This window comes from Mauremys mutica, chromosome 11, assembly GCF_020497125.1.
Source record: "Mauremys mutica isolate MM-2020 ecotype Southern chromosome 11, ASM2049712v1, whole genome shotgun sequence".
In the NCBI taxonomy this organism is placed as follows: domain Eukaryota; kingdom Metazoa; phylum Chordata; order Testudines; family Geoemydidae; genus Mauremys; species Mauremys mutica.
Genome location: NC_059082.1, coordinates 13,365,374 through 13,388,717, shown reverse-complemented (window position 1 = coordinate 13,388,717; position 23,344 = coordinate 13,365,374). Strand labels below are relative to the sequence as shown.

General features: G+C 45.4%; 1 protein-coding gene across 3 annotated transcripts in view; it reads right to left on the bottom strand.

The window, feature by feature from the left end:
• The window catches only part of AGBL1 (AGBL carboxypeptidase 1), a 376,382-nt gene that overhangs the window by 231,731 nt on the left and 121,307 nt on the right, over nucleotides 1–23,344 (bottom strand). For all 3 annotated transcript variants that reach the window (XM_044981250.1, XM_044981251.1, XM_044981253.1), the window contains one exon: nucleotides 7,262–7,442. In XM_044981250.1, coding sequence (XP_044837185.1) covers nucleotides 7,262–7,442 — 181 coding nt within the window. The remainder of the gene's footprint in view (nucleotides 1–7,261; nucleotides 7,443–23,344) is intronic.

Here is a 23,344-nt window from a genome sequence, read left to right as displayed (position 1 = left end):
ACCAATTAATGACATTACTCTAAACAGCCCCTTGTGATCCAGCACTACAGAAGCCTAGCGGCTCCCCCAACCCATATGCCATCACGCACCCACTGACACTCATGCACATGTAACATAGATGGACCAAGTGCTGGGAGCCTTCAGAGTATATTTGCAGAGCACGTCACCCATTTGCTCACACAATATTTTATTAAGGGAAATAAATTCCTCTTCAATTCCCCTGCCAGAAGAGGAGGCAGTGTTGGGGGAAGAGGGGAGATGTTCTTCTGTTATCCTCTTCTGAGCACCCTGCTATTAAATCAAGGGGCAGGCTCTGAAAGGAAGGGTAGAAACCCCATCATTTGGGATATTTAGAGACCCAGAAAATGTGCAGTAGGGAACAGTCCTGCACTGGCCCTGGGATGTGACCTAACAAAAAAGGTAGAGAGGGAAAAGCCCTATGATTATCAAGGATTTTAAACCCTACCACTTTAGCTTCAGTGAAATATTCCGAGAAGAGTCATAACTTAGCTGGGATGGAGAAAGCTGCCTGAATAAAATAGGACCCAACCAATAATGACACCCTCAGTTAAAGCAGACCTCAACTGAACCTATAACTATAGGCTGTGAAATGCTAGATCAGCATTTATGGTTCGGTTTGTCTGGGTTTTTTAAAACAGAGAAAGGACGATCTGTGGCTAAAACCTAAAAGAGCAAATCAGGACTCCTGGGCCCTATTCCTACCTCTGCCACTGACTTACTCTGTGACCTGGAAGAAATCACTTAACTTCTCCATGTCTCAGTTTTGCTACCATTAAAATGGGAGATAACACTTCCTGGCTTACACAGCTGGGAGGGCTAACTCATCTGTATAATGCTTTGTGTTCCTAAAATGGACGATGTCACAGAAAGACCAAGTGCTCACGTACTTCTTTGATTCAAGCCCTGGAGAGGAGAACACTGGGAAAGAGAGGGGCAGGTGGAAGAGAACAGAGACGGGTAGTACAAAAGGAGGAAAGGAAAAGAAAGAAGAGGATGGCACCGTTGGAGATTGGCGGGGACTGGCCACACACTGGTAATACTAGTCACATCACCCAGGCAGGGCTCTGTGAGTGGCAGAGATGGGAAGGAGAAACAAGGAGATAAAACATGCCCAAAGAATCCACAGGCTGTTTGGTGTGGAGTATTTTTTAAAACAAGTGCATTTCCCTGAGAGCTCCCACCCATAGCTTGAGCTATGATCCTGCAACGCTGAATCATTTTTAATTTAATGCTTCTGGGAAGTGGGGAGGAAAAAACCCATCAAGCATAGGCACAGTTCGCAAGCACTGGGTATTAGCATTTGGCAGCATTTATTATAGCTGTTTATGGTGATATAAATTAGGTTTATACTGATATAATTAATAACCCTAAATTTAGGTATAATAAATAGCAATATTTATCCAGAACTGCAGTGTCTGGAGAAGCCCAACAAGAACACAAAATGCTGACTACTACTTTGTGAGTGTGAGTGAGTGTGTGAAGGTTGTGAGTGAGTGAGAGAGTGAGTGTGTGTGTAAGGGAAGCAGGTGTGTGCGAGTGCACATGAGTTGTGTGCGGGGGCTATTTACCGGAGTATCACAAGCGTAGATGCAAGATTTCATACGGTCATACAAGGATGTCAACATAGTGTGCAACTGTATGTCAGCACGTGTGTCCGTGGGAGGGAGCTTGTGAGTGGCTTTGCCACTGCACATAAACGCATGTGTAAATGTGTGTGTAAATGGAATTCTATGTACCAGTCCCCTGTCTGCGTCTCTTGGTCAGAAAGGCTCCATTTGTGCTGTCATAATTAAGTCTATTCCAATTTCCCTTGAAGACCCTGATTCAGGGCGTATTGCACAGCTCTGACTGTAATAAATCTAGTTTGAGGCTACAGCACAGATTTCAGCTCGAGTGACAGATGAAAGTGTTTTTTTAAGCAATTTTGAAAAGTTGCAGCCAGCCTATTTTAAGTTACATAACCCTAAATCTAGCATGGTTCTTGCCTGGTTTTCTGTGGGAGTGTTGCTTGTTGCCTTTGAACAAGTCACACCACAGCAAACTATTTAAAACATCAGAGGGGTAGCCGTGTTAGTCTGGTTCTGTAGAAGCAGCAAAGAATCCTGTGGCACCTTATAGACTAACAGACGTTTTGCAGCATGAGCTTTCGTGGGTGAATACCCACTTCTTCAGATGCAAGAAGTGGGTATTCACCCACGAAAGCTCATGCTGCAAAACGTCTGTTAGTCTATAAGGTGCCACAGGATTCTTATTTAAAACATGGAAGTTAGGCAGTTTTGAAGAGAGAATATACCAAGTCTCCAAGCACATCTACACAATTTTCATCCAGAGATCTGAAATGCTTTCCAGAGGTGAGAGAGCGTAAATTATCCTCATTTTAGGGGGGAGGAAGCTAAAGCACAGAGAGGTCACACAGCAAGTCAGTGGGAGAGCCACGAATAAAACCCAGGTCTCCAGACCCAGATTGTACAATAAAGGGGGTACACTGCCTGCCTGCAAGATCACTCTCTGCTAACCAGTTCAAGATGGCTGCCACTGCAGAATGAGTCTCACACACTGTGCTCTCGCTCTCTGTCAAATAAGAGTCTTTATATTGGTTCTTTATTTCTTTGTTTCATTTTTAGCTAAAAAAAATTTTTTTTAAAAGCCATTCAGACTGCTCCCTGCCCATGGAAATATACAATCCCCACCTCTTGACTAGAGCTGGGAGAGGCACTGATAAGGAATGTCTAATACTTTACTTAACATATATAACAAAATTAATCAGATCTGTCATTTGATTGGCTACATGCCTGGCTGCTGTTCTCTGGGAAAGGGTATAGGACCAGTGCATTCAGTCAAAACACAACAACAATCACACTGTGATGCTCACAATTTCTTTTGGGTTTGAACAAAGCCAAGTTCAGCTGTGATGACTGTTGGTGAGCTATGTTTTTATATGAAAAGCACCCCCCCCACACACACACACTTCATTTACAGTCAGTTCCAGAGCTGTGATTCCTTCCATTGCTGAAGGATGGGGATAGATTGTAAAAGCAGTGAAAGAAATGAAGAGCTGGGGAGGTCGGGGCGGGAGGAGAGATGTTTCCCATCTCGGCCGTGTGCTGCTGGAGTGTAATCACATTACTGCACTCATGTCTGCGTTAGAGAAATATTTGCCACGTGTAACTTTCAGATCACATTAGCCAAAGCAAACAGCGAGGCCCTGCATGTCTTGTTACTGCACGAGGCTTCGGGAGTGTGATCGTGCAGTGCCCTGCTGGGATGAGAGTGCTCTTCCGTTGGGCTGGGTACGGCGGGGAGCCACGGGGGTGACAGGGCTGCTAGCAGGAGCCCTTTGTAAATGCCACGCACTGGCATCCATCTCCATGACTGGCGGTGAAGTATTATGCATGCTCTGGCACCAAGGGAAGATGGGGGGAGGAGGAGCTTCAAAGCACTGCCAACAAAGAAAAATTAATCCTCTCTTAAATAAGGAAAGATGCTGAGATAGGGGGACTAGAGCAGCATTAATCCACGGCACAAAGTGTGGGGGGGAGGGAGAGATTGATAGAAGTCTGTGCTTCCAAAGGGGAGAGATTTGCAATCACTCTGCTCATTAAAAAGCCACAGCCAGGCAGGGATGCTCAAGGTAACCATCTCAATCAAACTGCCCTGGCTGGCTCCTCTAAGAGCCTTCCAAAGAGAAGAGGAGGGCATTATTTCCTCCTGACCCTTTGGGCATGGGGCTGGGAGGGGAGGCAATGAGATGTGTGTGGTGGGGGAATCCTGGCCCAGGAGAGGCAGGGAGTAGGACAGGGATCAGTAGCCTTTGGCACGCGGCCCATCAGGGAAAGCCCCTGGTGGGCCAGGATGGTTTGTTTACCTGCCACATCCCCAGGTTTGGCCAATCGCAGCTCCCACTGGCTGCGGTTCGCTGCTCCAGGCCAACGGGAGCTGCGGGAAGGGCAGCCAGCATATCCCTCGGCCTGTGCTGCTTCCAGGGAGCGGGCACTGGACTGGGAGTCAGGGTTCTAGTCCCACCTCTACCACTAACCTGTGTGACCCTGGGAAAGTCACTTTATTGCTGTACCTTTGTTTCTCCCCTTACACTTTGACTGCCTTGTCTATTTAAACTGTGAGCCGTTTGGGGCAGATACCACTTCTGAGTATGTACATGTGCAAGGCTTAACACCATCGGGCCCTGAATTCAGTCAGAGCCTCTGTGCATGACTGTAATACAAGTTAATAACAATCCCAGTACATGGCTCCCTTGACTCATTTATGGCTCCCGAGTGGAGGCCAACACAGAAGTATCTCACTGGTGTGAAAACTGGAGGTTTTGAGATCATTTGCCTCTCCAGCTATTATTTCTGATGGAATTATGAGAAAGGAGCGAGCCTGGAGGGGGGATATCTCACCATAGCAGAGAGGGCTCACAAGTGTGAAGCCACGTTAAGACACAAGTGAGATGTCTTCCTGCCCCCTAACACTGGCATCTCCATTCTCTCACTGTGTAATAAATTGGAAGCTACAAAAGCAGGTGGATGGATAGAGTTAGGCACTTATCTATCGTCTTCCACCTCAAGATCTCAAAGGATGTTACACACTTTAATTAAGCCTCACAACATAATTATAAAGGGTGTCACCAGGAATGGGGGGATGAAATTAAGAGATGGGAAAAATATACACTAAGTATCAGAAACCCTTCCTGTGCGTGCTATAGTATGTGTTAGGTTGTGGAATAGTCAATGTAACATTTGAAACTAGACCAGGTAAAACACTCGTAAATGTACCATGGGCAGCAATCCTGCCTTTGCAGGGAGATGGACTAGATATAGGTCTTTTCCATCTCTAACATGTCTGATTATCCCCATTTTACAGCTGGGAAAACAGAGGCACAAAAAGGCAAACCGAGGGCTTGCTTAGATGAACGGTTAGTGTGAAGCAAGCTGGGTGTAGATCTACAGCACACTAGCCTGCCATGCACTAACCGGACTTGCGGACCCTGCTACTACACACTAGAAGTTCCCTACTGTGCACGCGCACTTATCTACCCCCATTCCAAGGTAGAGGAGATCAAAGGACAGCAGGGAACCTCTAGTGCGTGGCAGGCTAGGGTGCCATTGATTTGCACCCCACCTTGCCATGCGCTAACTGGTCATCTAGACAAGCCTTGACTTGCCCAGGCCATGCAGTCAATGGCAGAGCCAGGAATAGAACCAGGATCTCCTGGTTCATCTCTCAAGCAAGAGGTGCTCCCGTCACCCGAGTCAGGGTTGAGCTCCTCTGCGCCTGGTGAGGCGGAGTTCCTCCTGGGTGTCATGAGCACAGAAGTGGCACTTCATCAAAGTGTCGTGCAGAGTTCAGTCCTCCCCGCTGAGGTCTCACCCTTAAAGAGTCACCTCCTGAATGCTTGAGAAAGAAAGGTCAGTCTTTCCCTCCTGTCCCCCATCTGCTGGAGATTTTAAGTACAGTGAAAGGGAGGCAGGGGGAACAAAAAAATCCATCCACCTTCCATTTGCCTTTGCTGCCTGGAAGGATTAGGGCATTCAATGCCCACAGAGACCTAGAACACTCAGGGGTTATGTCTTTTTCCATCACATGGAGCTGCCAAGCTGCTGTTGCAACAGCTTCCTTGGAGGTGAAATATCATGAATGACATGATTGTGACAGGCTGGGGAATATCAAAGCAACCTCCAGCATCTGCCCACTGAAGCTTTTGCACCAACTCAGAATGAATTAATTTGGGAAGTTTGATAAAGTTCTGTTCAGTTTCTCTCACTGTTTTTCATTTTCTGCTACTGTCTCTGCACCCGTGGGTCTCATCCAGCCTGTACCAAAATCAGAAGGGTCCACATGCCACAAGGAAGGGTGTTCCCAGAAGATCAGAACACAGTTTTACACTCAAGAAGTCTGAAGGAGCAGCCAGACTTCTGAGTGCTTGTCTGAACCGATTTCCCAGACTTTTGAGATTAGCCTATTATAACAAACTGTGGCCATGCACACACATGAACTATGGTCACCAGTGAGGATCAAAAACTTAACACCTTCAGCACCAAAAATGGAAGCCCCTACACCTGGTCAAAAGGAGTAACTCCTCTAGCTGTAACCAGCAGGTAGTTATAATTGCTGAGGCCTGTCACCAGGGGGAGACACGATCACCCTAAAAAAAGACAGTGAATCTATTATAGTACCACTACCAAATACCCATTGCAAGTGGGCAAACTCCATGTTCAGAAGCATTTGGGGTTTCCCCAAATATCACACAAGCCCATCTCATCTAGCCCAGTTCTCTCCAACTCACTGGCTACCCTGTATTTCAGGTTTCTATGTCAGAAGCAGGATAGTGCTTTCTTCAGTTCAGTCCAGAGAGCGAGGGAGGGAGCGACCATGTGTGCACGTCTTGGGGTGGAAAAGGAGGGGGCATGCAAATTAGACTCCAAGAGTATGTCTGCCCAGTAAAAGCCGTGTACAACTAGCCTACCTGAGCTCCCTTGAATCCAGCTAGCAAGGGTAATAGCAGCGAAGACCATGCAGCATGGGCACTGCAGCACAGGTAATACAAGCCCAGCAGACACCCAGGGTACGTACTCAGCTCACTATCCACCCTGAAGTCCTCCCGGCACGGTCTTCACTTCTATTGTCACCCAGGCTAGCTCAGGTAGGTGAGCCCACGCACAGCTTTTGCTGTGCAGACATCCCCCAAGGGAATCCAGAGCAGATCAGCATTCCCTAGGCCCAGGAGGACTCAAAATCCATCAAGAAATGTGAGTGGGGAGATGAAGGGAGCGCCACTGGGTGGAAGTATTTAAATGAAAACACAAAGGTAAAATAGATCTGTAGTCCTCTTCCCCCGTCTCAGGCTATGCAAAACATCAATTAAAGCAAGTTATTCCCAAGCACTGCTGTCTTGCAGGTGACGTCTGCACTGAATGATTTAGCAGGGACAGATGGATTTCTGTTTAGCCAGCTAGAGCCAAGTTAGACCGCGTGCTTGTGGCAGAGCTCTGCCCTGGCAGCTGAGGGCTATTATTGCTCCTCACAGTTCACAGTTGTGAAATCAGACACCAAACAAGTGACTATTGTGTGGCTATATGTGATTAACACAGGAATGCCAGGATCCATACGAAGGATGTTCTCCTGACCAACAGCTCCCAAAGATAAGGCTTGCTGCCCAGACTGAGGTAAAGTTTCCCATATAGGTCCAGGGAAGGCTTCTCAGACAGCCCCAGGGTAAACAAAGGTTGTCACAACTTACTTGCCATTGATGACTCCATCTGGATTGAGCATGGGGATGATTTTGAAAATGAAACATTTCCTCAGGAGGTCGGCAATGGGGTCACCACTCACAAGGAACTCCACGGTCCCCTTCATTACCCAGCTGGCATTGCTCTCCCCAGGGTGAACACGCGCCACGAGCACCACATAGGGACGATTGCCTATAAAACAGAAAATAAAACGTAGACAGGACGTTGTTTTGCATTTTCATCTTTGTGGGTGGCATTTTGCCTTTTAATCCCTGGAGAGAATAATTTGACAATAAGCCAACAGGGAGGCAGTGTTCCCTTGGTTTTGACATTTTCCTAACTCTAAAGGTCATATTTTCATACTGGCTTTCAAATTTGCACACGTGATTTTGCACATAGAACCACACCATCCCTGAATTTGCCTGCACAGACAACTGCATGCACAGCGATAGGGTTTTCTGCATGAAACTGCAGCTTCAGATTTCAAGGCCATTTATGAAAGTTTGACCCTGTAAGTTAATGACAAATTGCACTGATGCTTAAAGGTGACAGAACAGGATTTCATTTGCTAAGGGCCCACTTCACCTTGTGTTTCTCCTTGAGCAGCTCATAACATTCCAAGCCCCTAAGCATCTACCTGCCCTTAGGGTTTGGGCCTGAGATGCAAAGTATTAGCACTGCTGGGGGAATCAAACCCATTGGTGTTACAACTGTGCAAGTGACTTTGCACAGAATAAAGGAATAATAGAGATATAGCTTTTATCTAGGCAGGCTGCAAAGAGGACAGTCTCTGAGGTCAACCATCACTACATACTCACTTAAAGTAAGAGAGATTATTTCTCTGATTTAAGTAAATATAGGTGGTGCAACTAGTGACACATATAGTTACTATTGCCTGACACATTCAATTATAAGACACTGTTTTCAGTTGCTTATAACTTTGCCAAACTAATTGCTGGGGTTGAAATTTTCAGTGCCAGGTGTCTGAAATATTTTGGGAAATTTCAGCTAAAAATATTGTTTTGCCTTTGTTAAAAAAAAATCTTACAACTATTGCATTGAGAAACTCTAGCACCTTCATGCTTTAGTGAAGGGAGTTGAAACTCGACAGGCGTTAGAGAGAGTCACCATTATATCAGGGATGTGTCTTTTGCTGTTCCTGTGAAAAATGTCTAAACTTGGCCAAGTTATAAGCCTCTGAAAAATCTCAGTTTGCACATTCCATCTTCACTAAGCATGCTCCATGCTCCATGGAGGGAGGGACAGGATCTGGGAATGGGGATGATCGGTATTGGGATGGAGGAGAAGAGTACAGGACAGAGGATGTGGGCAAGAACTGGGGACAAAAGTGAAAGAAGAATTATTTTGCTTAAAAATAATATTGTTTTGAGTATTCACAATGTTGAGCACGACTTTGAGTATTTTGGTTTTGTGCAAACCAGCCTTTGTTAGTGTCACACCAATGCAAGATGATTTTGTCCAGCTCCTTCAGATCATTTCTGACATATGTAACATTATTTTGCTGTACCTATATTGCTCAAGGGGACCCTGATTGACAAGCCTTTGGGGCAGTACCAAGTAGAAACTGTGGCCCCTGCAAAAGGAATCAGCTGCACTTTACTGTGTAAGCAATAATATTGTAAATAAATACTGAGTTAACAAATGATAATACTTTGCCCTCCTATAGCGTCTCCTGAGGATCCTAATGTCACCTGTGGATTTCTAACCACTTTACAAACATTTATGGATTAATCCTCATAATGTCCATGTTCAAAAAAAATAGGTATAGTAAAGAGAGGGCTAGTAACTTGCCTGACAAAACAAGACTGTGGCAGAGATGGGAACAGAATTCAGATTTCTCATTTCCTACTCATTTGCATCAACCCATAGACCATGCTTCTTCTTGACAACTGCATATGCAGTTCTTTAGTTATTCCTCATTGTAAGTGTCTGGGCTACAGACTCAGATCTAGAGTTAATTTCTCTTTCTTTCTTTTCTTTCTCTTTCCTCCCCAGCCCCCTCTCCTCCTGCCAACGACTAAGCTGTACCTGTGATCTGAGAACTCACACAGAGCTGCCGTATCATGAGTCCAGTAAAGCAACGTGAACTGGAACTCAATTTCCCAGTAGCCTTATATTAGTTCCACGTTGTTCGCATACTATGACTTGCTGTGGGTTACACTGATCAAAATACAGAAAATGCCTTGAGCATTTAAAAACTGCAAGAAAGGATCACCCTGGCCTTTGCAAAGCCACTAGCAGCATTTTGCCAGTCTCAGAGGGTGAGGCTTCTATTCTGTTACAGCCTCTATGGCGTCTGTCTGTAGCACTTTAAAGTAGCAACAAGCAAAAACTTCAGCCTTTGCAAAGACATCAGCTGCATTTTCCCATTTCCAGACATTTTCTTCTCTCCCCCATCACCATGATTTAGTGCTGTTTTTCAGTCTCACTGCTGAGTTAAACTTATGAGACTGTGCAGTTGTACTGGGGAATGGGGCTCCTGAGAACTCTGAATGGACAACAGCTGTAAATAGCACAAAGCAAAATAAAATGTGTTCTCTTTTGCAATTGATGACTACAGCTTTAACAACTCTTATCTCGTCTCTGCGTGGGAGCAAGTGCAGCATGTTAATTGAGAGGCCTTGTTCCAGCATATGTATTTCTGCCATCAGCCAAAAGGAAAACCGAGAGCAGGGTCAGCGTGCTAGCCACAAAAGCCCAGGAAGGTTTTGCCATAATTTTGCCAGTGATGTAAGAGGCCTGAATCCTGCTCACCTCACAGGGTGATCCGAGAGCCCCCTTGTCTCAGCTGGACCATATGCTATAAAAGAGGCCGGAGCATGTCCAGAACTTATTTCCAGAGACCCAGCGGAGGTTATTTGAGTTTTTTTTCCACTTGCCTGGGTTCTGCACCCTATGAGGACTCCTGCAAGGTGCTGAGTGACCGCATCCCTCACTGAAGACAATGGGTTGTTGAAGGCATTCAGCACCTTGCAAGACTGGGTCCATGGGTTCTAGCAAATTCGGGGGGGGGGTTCTTCTCCTGGCTTCACACATGGATGCTATGGAAATTTATCAGCTAACAGTAGATATATGGTATGGCTGGGGTGGAACACATGACCTCTGGCTCCAAATAGAGAGGCCTCTGGTACATCAACTGAAGCCTCCTTTCAAAACACGCAGACCCTACAGAACGAGTTCCTTACACGTGAGCAGCTCTGACATTCAATCCATAGGAGAGTTGCAATACAGGTGCATGCCAGCCAGCGTGCTGCATGCTACTGGAGACCTTGTTAGCACATGCTCCCTCCCTACGAGCAGTCACTGATAAATCCCATGCAGGATTGTTGTGCTTCCCTGGATTTCACCCTGCAGGAAGACTAATGACACGCAGTAAATAGAACAAAGAGCTGATGATACACTCATAAAACTCCCTTCCACTGAAATATTCCAGAAACATAGATTTAGTTCTGTGGTAAGCAGGAGGCTAGGAGTGAGCTGATCTTGTACTTTAAACCACTCAGCCACTTATCTGCATTAATATTGCTTCAGTAAAGGTGATGAATGTTATTGCTCATGAAAGTGCTGGACAGCGGCTCTGGCCAATCATGCTAAGCATAGACAGGCCTGATGTGAATTTTTTGGACACACATCAACAAATACAGCTCAGTCCTGACCTCCAACTCCCCCTGCTATTGCAGTGCTGGCTCCATAGCGAGTTCTGCAGAAGCACCACATTCCTGACTCGATTCACCCCTTGCTATGCCACTACTGGGCTACACACACAGCAAGGCCTGTGCACCTGACACCTGTCCTGCTTCTCTTTCTGCTGTTCCAGTCTGGAGTGTCTCCTAATTGTCAGTGGTGCCCAATTGCACGTGGTTTCATGACATGCACAGTCACTCGGGATCTCTTTCTCACATGGGTCCTTCAAGGCTAAAATTTGAGACCAGATATAAAAAGTATTAGACCAGTTCTTAGCTAGAATCCTTGCTGAATTCTGGGGAAGCTGCCAGAAAGCTCGGGTTAGCCATTTATCTTTGCAAAGCCCACATGGCATATAACCTTCTCTGGGAATGTAAATAATAAAAAGAGAAAGCACAGGAACCTTTTCATGCTACATAAAGCCTCATCCAACTGATCACGTCTTGTTACACTGTGTTACATTTCAACATGCCCAGAATACAACGCGGCGCCAATAGACGCCAAGAATCCTGAGGTGAAGGATTAAAGAGACACCAACACCTCCTGGGAAACTTTGAAAAATGGCCTTTGAAGTAAGAATTCTGCTAACATATCACACATTCCCCATCTCTCTTTCTCTTCCCTTCATTCATTATGACTCTGGGTATTTGCATGAAAACGGGGGCTGTGTGTCTTCGATGCAGCTTGCCTGCACCTGCTGCTTAATCTTATACCTGTTGTCAGGCTCCTCTGGCTATGACATCATCAAGGCTTGATGCAAAGGCAATTCTGATGTTGCTGAAGATTATGACAGCAAATGGGGGAGCTAGCAACAGAGGCAGAGAGAAACGTGAGGGACCAACAAAATCCCATTGTCTCTCAGAATAAAGAACATGTGAGGGGGAGTTCAGCACAGTTCCAGATGGGCCTGATCCAGGTGGAGATTCTGAGCTCCTCAAATTCCAGGGTTCTTTGGATCTCACTCTGCCCATTGTAAAGATAAGCCGTATTGACCCAATATAGGACTGGGATTTTCAAGGGAGCCTATAGAGGTTACATATCCTAAGCCTGCTGAGTTCAGAGTATATGGGTTTGGAGTCTCCCCATCTGCTAACAAACACACACACACACACTCTCTCTCTCTCCCCTTGGAAATTCAGGGCTGGACAACCCAAGTTTTTCTTTCATGCCTGCCCCAAAGCATGATAGGGATTTATTTTGTGCAACACTGTTAATACACACGCATTCAGCAACCCAAAGCCTGACAGCTACACTGAGCCAGACAGCAGACATTGTGAGGCAGACACAACAAGGCTCCAAGAACACTGTATGGGATGAATATATAAAAGCAGCTGGCCGTGAGGCCACCGATTACAGATATCACAGGAGACATGAGACATTGATAGAGTTGTCAGTCTCTTTCAGTTGCCGCAAGACCTGGTAATCTCCTTCCCATTCCATCTGTTCCATCCCTGCATTATTCAGAACATGTGTTTTTTAAAGTACATAATACATGTATTATTATTGTTCCAAATGGCAATAAGGGAACATTACAAGTGTAAATTGTCTCGGCCATGAACCGCCTGTTCTCTACTTTCATACCCTGGTGGGGGTGTTTCAGGCTCCAGGTTGCTTGGCAACCTCCTTTTGTGCGTGTGTCATTTGAATTCATTCACCTTTGAATCCGAGATGTTCAGAGATGATTGGCCAGTCAGAACACAGGCACACGCTGCTCAGGCTGGGTGCAGCTTGACACGGTGCCACTGCTGGTCTTTACACTCGGGGAGCTGTCAAATATGGTTTTAGATCTATTCTGAGGCATTTGAAAGCCGTGGGAAGAAGTTGCCATGCATTATTTCTCCATGGACATGACACCTTGCCTACAGAGCATGGAGGGTGGCTTGCCACAGCATCCCCTTTTCCTCCTTCCCCCAGTCTCTATGCTGCTGTTAGCACTAACACTGATCTCACAGATTGCCCTTCCAACAGATTATCTAGTTGGCTGATGTAGCTGGCACTGGGTTAGGGTTAAAGGAATATGAGTATCTATCATTCATAGCTCAATTTCGACGCACACCATAGCCTGAATTTGTTCTAAAGACAGTAGGCAATTGGAGATGTTCTCAAGTATTTTGTACTGCAAATCACCGATTTTCATTGTGTGTGTTTTGAAAGTCAGGCCTTGGGATGAGAGCAACAAAGGTTGCCTTGTTGTATTGAGGCAATCTGAGGCATGGCAGGTAGAAGGGGGATGAAGGTGCTATTGCTTTGTAGGATTGCCACCTCTTAGGTACAATAAAAACAAGACATCTGGGATGATCCTGAAACCACAAACGGGACAGCTGGCATTGTGTATGGAGTACCTTTACAGATGTCCCAGGACAGCTACCTCCATACAGGGATGATCCTGCAAAAACCTGGACAAGTGACAACCGTCGTTCCTGGAGGGGTACATTTGTGAATGAGTCCTGCTGTGATGGAACCGGACACTCAGGTTTCAACTAAGTATTACAGTTAGTGGGAGCCAGGAAGAGCAGGGGTCATTTAAGCAAGAGCACAGTCAAAGTGTATCTCCCAGATGGGACTAGTCTGAATGCTGACCCTGGGCTGTGGGACCACAACTCCCCCGAGCTCTCTCACATTTCTCCCAGGCCTGGGTACCTGGTGTGTTAAGTCCGGTGCAGAGGTCCAAAGAGAATTGCTAAATCCATGGGCAGATTTCCCCAAGAAAAAGATTTCACCTGAAATGAATCAGGCAGGAGAAAAAGGCTGAGAAAGTTTCCTTTGTCATAAAACATTCTCCCCTGGCAATCTATAATGATAGGGAAAGGAGAAACTGATAATTTATGTGACGGTGTAATGGGTGACATATGATACTTTATAAAAAATGAACCTGAGAGAGACAGAACTTTAATAAGTCTCCAACTCCAAAATGGTAATATTGCAACCTATTCCACCAACATTTCATGCTGCTTACTCACTGTTCATACACAGAGGTACCTGTAGTTACCTAATTTGCAGTGCAGACTTCAACCAGCTAAGGGAAAAGGCTTGGCAATCCTCCAGTGATTTCTCTGGCGAGTCACACATGCAAGGGACCAAACGCGCCATTGGCCTATTACAATGTACTTCCATTGACTTCCATGGAGTTGTGCCTGCTTATGCCAGCAGTGAATTTGCCCCAAGGACTTTCTCTGAACTCAGGGCCATATACTCCCCTCAGTCTACAGCTACCAACCCCACTGACTTCTTTCCATGTATAAAAGGTAACATGTGGCCCAATGGGAGAGACTGCAGATGGGGTCAATGCAGATAGGGTCCCCCAGGGTATTCACCGGGAATTGCAAATTGCTGTTCATACTGTGTGCAATGCTCCGACTGGTGCCTGGGGCTTTTCTGCCTCTGAAAAACACAGTTCCTCCCCAGTGCAATACCCAGTTTCCTGTGCTGACACTGCTTGCTCTCTGAGCATAACAGCAAGGAGGAAGAAGAATTGCTTAGAGTGCTACACAGGGGTGAAATCGGGGTTAATGGGATGAAACTTAGCAAAGGAATATTTAGGCTGAATATCAGTGAGATCTGTTAGGCTGAGGAAGAGACTCTGCTAGGGAGTGGTAGAAGCTCAGGTACATCTAGATTGCCCAAACACCAGAAGCTATTTTGTACAGAACACTCCTATGCTGCCCAGTGGCGAGAGAGGTGTCTTAACACGTGTTTCCTTCACTAATTTATATGGACCTATTCCTGAAGTCCTTACTCAGGCAAAACTCCCAGAGAGTCTGGACAAGTGAAGAATGGGGAAAAACCTGAATAAGGACCTCAGGCTTTAGCCCAATCATTCTATAACAGCAAGTTAAAATCAAGTTGGATCCCACCAGATTAGATCTCTAGCTTCTACTTTCCAGGGGTGACATGAAGAATGGAGCATGGGGTAGTGTTCCAATCAGAGCTGGGAATAAGCAGCATCAGATACAGCAGGAAGACATGATACCCAGGGAAACAACCAACCATTTATAAAGGAGAAGAATTCAATTTGTTATCTGAAGGGATGGCTCTGAAGCCAGGAGTGCACTCTGGTCTCAGATATTGCCTCTATGGAAGGGAGATCCATTTCCTGCTGAATCCCACCTACAGTAAGGAAATGCTCATTCTTAAACATATGCCGCATCTTTAAAAGAGGCACAGCACCACCTCTGCCTCTGATCTGAGATCCTCCCGAGGGGATGAGTTTTAACAAACAAAAAATTATGAGGCAGCAGCGCAATCGGTCTCCCATTATCAGAGGGATAAAATATCAATTTTTATCAAGAGATAAAGCATCACAGATTGGCTCTGATAGGAAAAAAATAAATTCCTGGTCTCCACTTGATTTGATTTTTATCACTCTTTTGCCCTAGAAATGTTCTGTCAGGGAATGTTTAAAACAAATGTTCATTCATCCCACACTAACCAAACTGGAAGGGTTTCTGCCTGTATCCGTACATGTACGTGCAAGATACAGAAAAAGAGAAAGAGAGAGGGAAGAAAGGGCAGATAGTAAAAAAGAGAGGGGGGGGAATCTTTGAACAGCAGCTTCTAACACCTCACAGAAGCAAAGCCATCACAGCAAAGGCCTTTCATAGGTTCATCTCCTTGGTGTTACGATTGCACTCACTCCTGGAACATTGCTGTCCCAGTCTGATCCTAGTCTTTAAAATAGTCTCCCCCATAGGTGAGCAGAGACTAAACGTTCCTCATATTCCACCTAATAGAGTTTGAAAAGGTAGAACCATCTCCACCTTTCAGTAATGAAGCTTGCCTTGATGGCTCAATAGAGAGCTCCAGATATCACTGAGCAAGGTAAGGGAGCAACCAATGGGGTCTTCTGTCCTTGGGCAGAGGGCTGGGTTGCTTCATGGGAATGAAGCTGTTGTTGGCCCAGGGAAGGAAGTGAACGTCTGCCATAAAGTACCTCATCCTCTAGTGGACTATGCTGCAAGGAGCAGGGAGGGGGATTAGGAGGAGACTCTGAATAGAGGGTGAAATTCCAGCACCCTAATGGGGCAGCTACAATATCCTAAGCTTCTGCTCCAGCAAGGGGCAATCTCACCCATAAATGACATTGTTCTGTACATGGTTTTGAGTTGATGCAAATAAGAACAGTGAGGTATAGAGCAGACTGCAAAGGGTGGCTACATTTTTCTGTGATGCTTAGGACTAGTTACATCAGTGGGTGATCTGTGTTGTTAGTGATTGTTATCCATTTGGAATTCATTTTTTATGTAGCAATCTGAACACGTCTCTTCAAAGAACAGCTCTCTCCAAGTTCCATCTGAGCAACCAACATGCAAAGAAGTGCCTGAATGTTGCTTTCTGTGGCACCAAACTAAGGCTTCCAGGTATAGTTTAGAGTGATTCTGGATTGTAGCCTCACCTATTATCAATGTGCCTAAACTTAAGGTGGTATCTTGAGGCGGGAGAGTGGGGGATGTTGGAGATCTTCGTATATGGGAAAGTCTGGGTTTGTTATCACACAGCCATATTCTCGTCTTCTCAGCAGCTGAATACTGTGTGCCAGTACGGGTTTGTAGCATACATACAAAACTTGTCACTGTGCAATTGAACACTATTATGAGAATTGTCAGAGGGGTGCTGAAGTCAACAGCAAGTCTAGTTTCCGACATATCTTACCATGAAAAGCATAATAATAATACAAGAATATGACCATACAATAATGAACCCAGACTTGCCCATCTATAAAGATCTCCCAGATGTCAACTTAACTCAAGGAACCCTTTCCAGTTAGTGACCAAAGCTCTTCAAACTCCAGGACTGCAACCAAAAGACAAGTAGCAAAGGCTGTGAAAATAGAAGAGTCAACAATCAAGACCTGATTATGGATCCTACAAACCAAACCCCTTGCTTCACCATGCCATATAAGATATGGATCAGTGTGAGCATATCAGAACCTCATGTGGGCATTGTAATTACCTAGTACATGAATGGAAAATGAAGGATAGTCCTATATGCTAATGTGGAGAAGACATCCAAACCATGGAACACCTAGTGAACTGCACTTCTCTAAAAAATTTTCCCCAGTGGGACAGCTTTGAATCATTCCATGTCACTGGATGCCAGAGAGTGGATGACAAACTTGGACATCAACTTTTATGTTGCTTTTCAAGTTGTCATATGAAAGAAGAGGAGCACATCTATGCACTGGTGTCGTTTATGGCTGGAGTCCCAGGGTACCTTCTTTGGGATGAGAGTGGTGTATGTGGTGTTAGAAGGGAGGTAGTTTCTGGGATGAGCTTCAGAATTGATGAGTGAGTGCAGATGCTACCCAAAAAGGCAGGTTCTTTAACTTTGCTTATTCAAGGGTTTTCCTGAATTTATAGCTTTTGACCACTCTAGCAATACTTGGTTAATGAGCCCTGCATTATACACACAGCTGGGAACCATGCCCATCAGTTCCTTCATTCATGCTGCTGTATAAATGTGCAGACGTGCACACACAATGAAATATCAATTTCCCTATGACTTTGTCAGGAAGGTAACACTTCAGAGAAGCTGCATAGCACATAAAATACACCTCTGTTCTTCTTCCTCTAATGATTAAATATGCAGCAAATGGCTCTTTGGTTCCTGGAACCAGCTAAATAGGACATCTGAGAAGAGGCCGGATGGAGTACAATGAACTGTTATGTTTCTTCCTAAAGCATCTGACATTACAGTAACAGAGATAACCACCACCAGGATTCTCAACCTTCATGCTTCAGGGCAGCAACTCACCTCCAGCTGGGGTCAGGAAGAATTTTTTCAAGGTGCTCTAAGAGTGCAGAGCAAGGCATGCTGTGAGGGGTTTATGCCATCCTACACCAGCCACTATTGGAGGCAAGATACCAGAGTAGATGGACCCTTAGTCTGTTCTGGAAGGGCAATTCATCTGTTCTTACAAACCAAGTGCCAGGAAAGTTTAAGGAAGGATTGCTCTCTTTCTGAAAAGTATTGCACAAGTGCATTAACAAGACCAAGGAAACCCTGAGTGGAGCAGACAAGCTATTATGACAGCAACCATGTGACAATCCCACAGAGAAGAGGAGGGAACTAGGTTTGCTATAAAGTTCACATATCACCTACTGTTCCCCCTTTTCTTCCACCCACAGCATCTTCTTGGAAGAGAAGAGCACAGACAGTGTACCAGAGTGACATTTCCAGCATTCATTGACTATGGTTTCCCAAATTATTTTCAAGTTATTTATTTTTTAAAAATCAGTCCTGGCTGGAAGATTCTATTTGTCAAATAATGTGGCGATGCGAGCAATGGCTGCTGTTCAGCTTAAATTTCTGGCATCTTTAGTGCATCCATCGGCTCAGTGGAGCTGACTACGGTGCCACGCTTCGCTGATGGGATCCCAGCGCCTTCCTGCATCTTTAACTCACATTTCACTGGCAGAACTTTGAAGATTTCCAACAAATGCTGCCAAAGGACCTGTCACTCTGCATGGCCTAAGAAGAGCTAGCGCTGGTTCCCACCTATTTGCCTTGGAGGTTCACTGGCCCTTAAGTCATTATTGCATTGCATTTGCAGCCACTTCATCTTCAGGTCTGTAAACTATCAAAATGCTTTTAAATTATATAACATGTATTTAAATAAGACGATCCTTGTCAATCAGTGTCATGACAGGCTGATGACTAGCACTTTATGCTATGACTTATTTCCCCAGAAAGCTTTTTATGCCAGTACCTTGTTTGCAAGGGATAAGGTGACATCCATTTTTTAACTGTTTAAAGAGTTAGATTGACAAGGTGGGTGAGCTAATATCTTTTATCAGACCCACTTCTGTTGGTGGTTCAGATAAAACTTTCAAGCTTCACAGAGCTAATCAGAGTGTCTGAGCTAAATACAAGTTGGGTCAGACTGTTAAGCATAAGGGGTTCAAACATTCTGTAGGAGACCAATTAAAATGAAGTGAGCAATTAAGGGTTAGCAGGCAGTATGGTGTGTGACAATTTGTTGTAATGAGCCATAAAACCAGTATCTCTGTTTAGAGTAATGATAAAAACCATATACCGTTAAACGAAAAACTCCTTGCCTACCATTCTAACACCTTCAAATATTAAAATGGAAAGAAGTTTGAAAGTTTAATGCACTTTACTTAGGTTGTTTGTTTGCTCTATGCATTTCACTCAGCTTGGATGATGAAAGCAAGCTAGTCAGTTTCTCAGTTCATAGTCCAGTTTCACTTTCAGGTTCTCATGCATTAGCTATTGGAATAACTTTTGGGGCATATTGGCAGGGTACATTTTAGGAAGTTTGTGCGAGAGCTTCCCTGTGCCTATAGGACTTCAGTTTCCATGAATGCAGAAAATATGAGCTGTTTGGTGGTAAATAGGCTGTTTCCCCTCGCTGGGCACAATTTTTAATTGCAAGTTGTGCCTAGGCAGATGAAATTAAAAGCTAGTAAATAAGTTAGTGGGATCTGCATGGCAAGGGATATTCAAACTGGGGAGAAAACTGGTTGAGGATCGAGGAAGTGGGTCTTGTAGTAGGGAAGAGACACATCCACCAGAGCTTGTGTTCATTAGCAAAGCAATCTGGTCAATAATTCAATCCATCTGAATGAGAGTTTTGCTTTATTAAGCACATCTCTACAAATGTGTGTACATGCCAGCTCATGGCACAGCATACTGTGCTGCATGTGCACATAAGGGTGGACGCGGGTACGTTGCATCTTTGATGGTCTGGGAGTAGCAAACATGAGGCACAATGAAAATGGAGAAGCAGTCAGATGTATCACGCAGCCCGAATGCTGGAGACAACATGCACCCAAAGAATGCAGCTTATGAGATCCCAGAATTCCATAGACACCCTCTTGCTCACTTATTCACCGGCTGCTCTCATTTCTTTCCTCAGTCTGAAGCCCAATTCCTGAGTCAGATTGTGCTTCATCGTGACCTCCTGGCTGTTGATTTTCTTGCCCTTTTAAAATGTTTGACAAAGGTGCCACAGAAAGAGTTTGGCATCTGGAAGCTGTGACAGATACGACATGACCTGATTTATGAAACATAGCTAAACAGCTAGGGCTGCCAAAGGCCAGGATTTACACAACTGTGTTCCTAGAGTGGCCTTCAATTCCAACTCTCCTACCCTGCTGCAATACAAATTCCCTATTGAGTTATGGAGCGACCTGCAGTAGCCTGAGACACTGATTTATCAGGGCAGACTTCGTGCCAGTGTTGTGAAAATAGCAGCCTGCCTCCTGCTAGCCACAGGGAAAGGAATGGCAAAGAGCCTGATTCTCCGCAAACCTGGACCTTGGTAGCCTTTGCACAGAAGGCTACCACACTGAGAGGGTAGCGTTTTCCCCCACTTTGCACAGATGCAAGTGACAACTCAAGAGGAAAGGCAGGGAAGGATCAAGTCCTAGACGTTTTTGACACCCTGAATATTATCCACATCATTATCTTTGCAATATTCCAAATGCTTCACTCAGGCATTTCCATTTTTGCTCTCCTATGGGAGGACACTTTTACCCTTCTTTCCACCTGTTCCTTCACATCCACCTGGTGGTTGCAGGACCACCAAGGTACTTCTATACCTTTCTATCCTCCCTTGGATGAAGAACCCCTTCTCCCATCCATACGCCCCCTCCTTTCTCTGTCACCTCCTTCCCAGTTCAGCCTCTGGCCTTCTGCTGCTTTTTCTCCTCTCGCCCACTCAGATTCCTGGTGCCTATTAGCATCCACCTATATATCTAGACATTTATACTGCGCTCAACACCATAGGACCTGGGTGCCTCGCAAATGGCCTAGATCAGTGGTTCTCAAACTTTTTTTTTCCCACGGACCACTTAAAAATTGCTTAGGGTCTCAGCGGACCACTTAATGGTCTTTCCAAATGTTTTCTCTACCCTTAGCTATCTATTGTAAAGAGCTTTGGATAAAGCACTATATAAAAAAAACTTTATTATTAACTTTTTTGGTTCTACAAATAAAAGCACACAATTCGTATTTTAATATCAGTAGCCTTACCTTTCTAATGTGATAGATGTGCCCTCTTTCCCCCGCCGTGGCAGACCCCGAGCTGGGGCTGGGAAGGAGAGGGGTATCTCCCCCACCACAGCAGCCACACAGCTGAGGCTGGGATGGAGGGCCATTTCTCCCTGGCAGCCGCAGCCCTTCACATTCCAAATTCCCCCCACCCACGCTTCTCATCCCAATTCCCCTTCCCACCCACCCCAAGGTCCAGGCACCTAATTAGGTGGGTGGCCCTTCATTCTCTCATGTGCGGCTGCCCAGCTGCACACCTTAGAGGGAACTATCCGCGGACCACCTGAACGGAGCTCGCAGACCACTGGTCGTCCGCAGACCACAATTTGAGAACCTCTGGCCTAGATGTCATTTCTGGAGTCCTGTCAGTGTTGTTATGATGCAGTTGGTGACTAACTCCATCTATCCACCCCATCGCTGCAACATCTGAACACCTCACAGACATTTATGAATGTATCCTCAGAGCACCTGTAAGGTAAGGAAACACTGAGACACAGAGAAATTGAATAGATACAGGGAGTCAGGGGTGAGCTGAGAACTGAGCACCAATCTCCTGAGTGCCAGGTCCAGTGTCTTATCCACAAGACCATCCTTTTTCCACAGCTTACAAGCTGGGGTCTGAATTTCTACCTGGCCAATGACTTAATGCTTGTCTACACTGCCCCACAGACTACAGGGGCATGCGCCAAAGTGCTGCACTGTGCCTCCCCTGTGAGATGCCAGGGAGCCAACTAAAGGTGTCCTAGCATTAATGTAATCTTCTTCCAACAGGACTACATTAATGTGAACTAAGAACCTTTTAGTGCATACCCACAACGCCCACATGGGGGAGCTACAGCACACCACTTTGGTGTGCACAGCTGTTCACACCCCCATCCTCCAAACTGTGGGGCAATGTAGATATAGCCTGAGGGGCTCCATCCTTATTTTAAAAGGATACTGCACCTCAGTATCCTTCAGCAACCATTAAACAGCACTGCAGTATTTCTAACATAACTTAAGTGTGCTAGACCATTGCTATTGACTGGAGCAGTGTCAGTTTTCGTTTTTTACAGGAGCAGACTTGGAAAGCTTCCTACTTGCACGGACACACAATCAAACCCCGTTACTCGTTTGTGCACTGAAACCCACACACCCAGTTTATCACACGCACCTCCACAAGGTGCCACAATCCTGAGACCTGCATCCACCCTTGCCCATTACAATTGTTTTGGGCACCAAAACTTGGAGAGTAGGAGAGAAGCCTCAAGATAAGAGTTAGAGGAGAAGGTGTGAGGCCAGGGGGAGAGGAGAAAGGTTTCAGACTTCTTGTAAAGATCATAGACCGGGGAAGGGAACTGAAGATGGAAGAGAGGCAACCTCATCATCACACCTTCTCATGCTTTCACCCCAAGACATACACACCTTTGTCACGCACAACCGACCCTCCACCCAGACTCTCAAACTCATACCCCTTCACACACTCACCTGTCCACACACCCACTGATCTTTAGCAAAAGGTAGGACATCTTTGCTCTGGCTAACTCAATGCCTGGGGTTCAAGGAGCTTGAGCAGCACCAGGACTAACCTGGCAACCCCTGACATCAGCTCGTTCACTGAGTTCAGTGAAAACAGAAGAGAAAGGCTTGTAAAAGGAATTACAAAGAGGCAGGGAACTTACCTTTTTCCCCATAGCTAAGTAGCACGACAATTGCGACTGATAGAGCAAATTAAATTCTAAATGCACTGGTGATTTGATAGATATCATTTTACTACGTGTTACTGAGAAAATGCCTTCTTTGGGAAGCAGAGTTAAGATCCGGAACAAGGCCTGCCAGTTCTGGGACCTGATTCAATTATGTGGAGTTTATTCACAAAGTTAAGGAGAGGGAAGGGAGAACACAATGATTCGGAGGTACAGTGTCCCTTTAAAAAAATACAAAGCTAACCATAGCAAAAGCAAATGCTTAAGAGTGTTGCAGGTGGGGGGGGGGGGGAAGCAGGTAGCTGATGGCCTGAAAGGAAACACTTACATAGAATTGTTCCCTTGTGGGAAGGGGAGGAATGGAGTGGTAACTTGAAATGACAGATGTTAGTCTTTTTGCTACTACTCTTAACTCTGAAGGTCACTCTAGTCTGGGAGCTGAGAAATGGGATACAGAGCCTTTCAGCTCATGCATGAGACCTTGAATCAAGTCCCAGCCAACAGAAATGGATTCCTGTGTGCATCAAAGAGCGGCATGGTGGATCTTTTGGAGTGACTTGGGAGTCTGAATCCAGTTCCTAGTGCATATCCACTTCGCAACATCCAGCACAGCATTTGGTTTCCATGCTGATAATCAGGAGAAAGACCAAGACCTGAACATGGAAATTAACGCCTCTCTCACCTACAGAGATC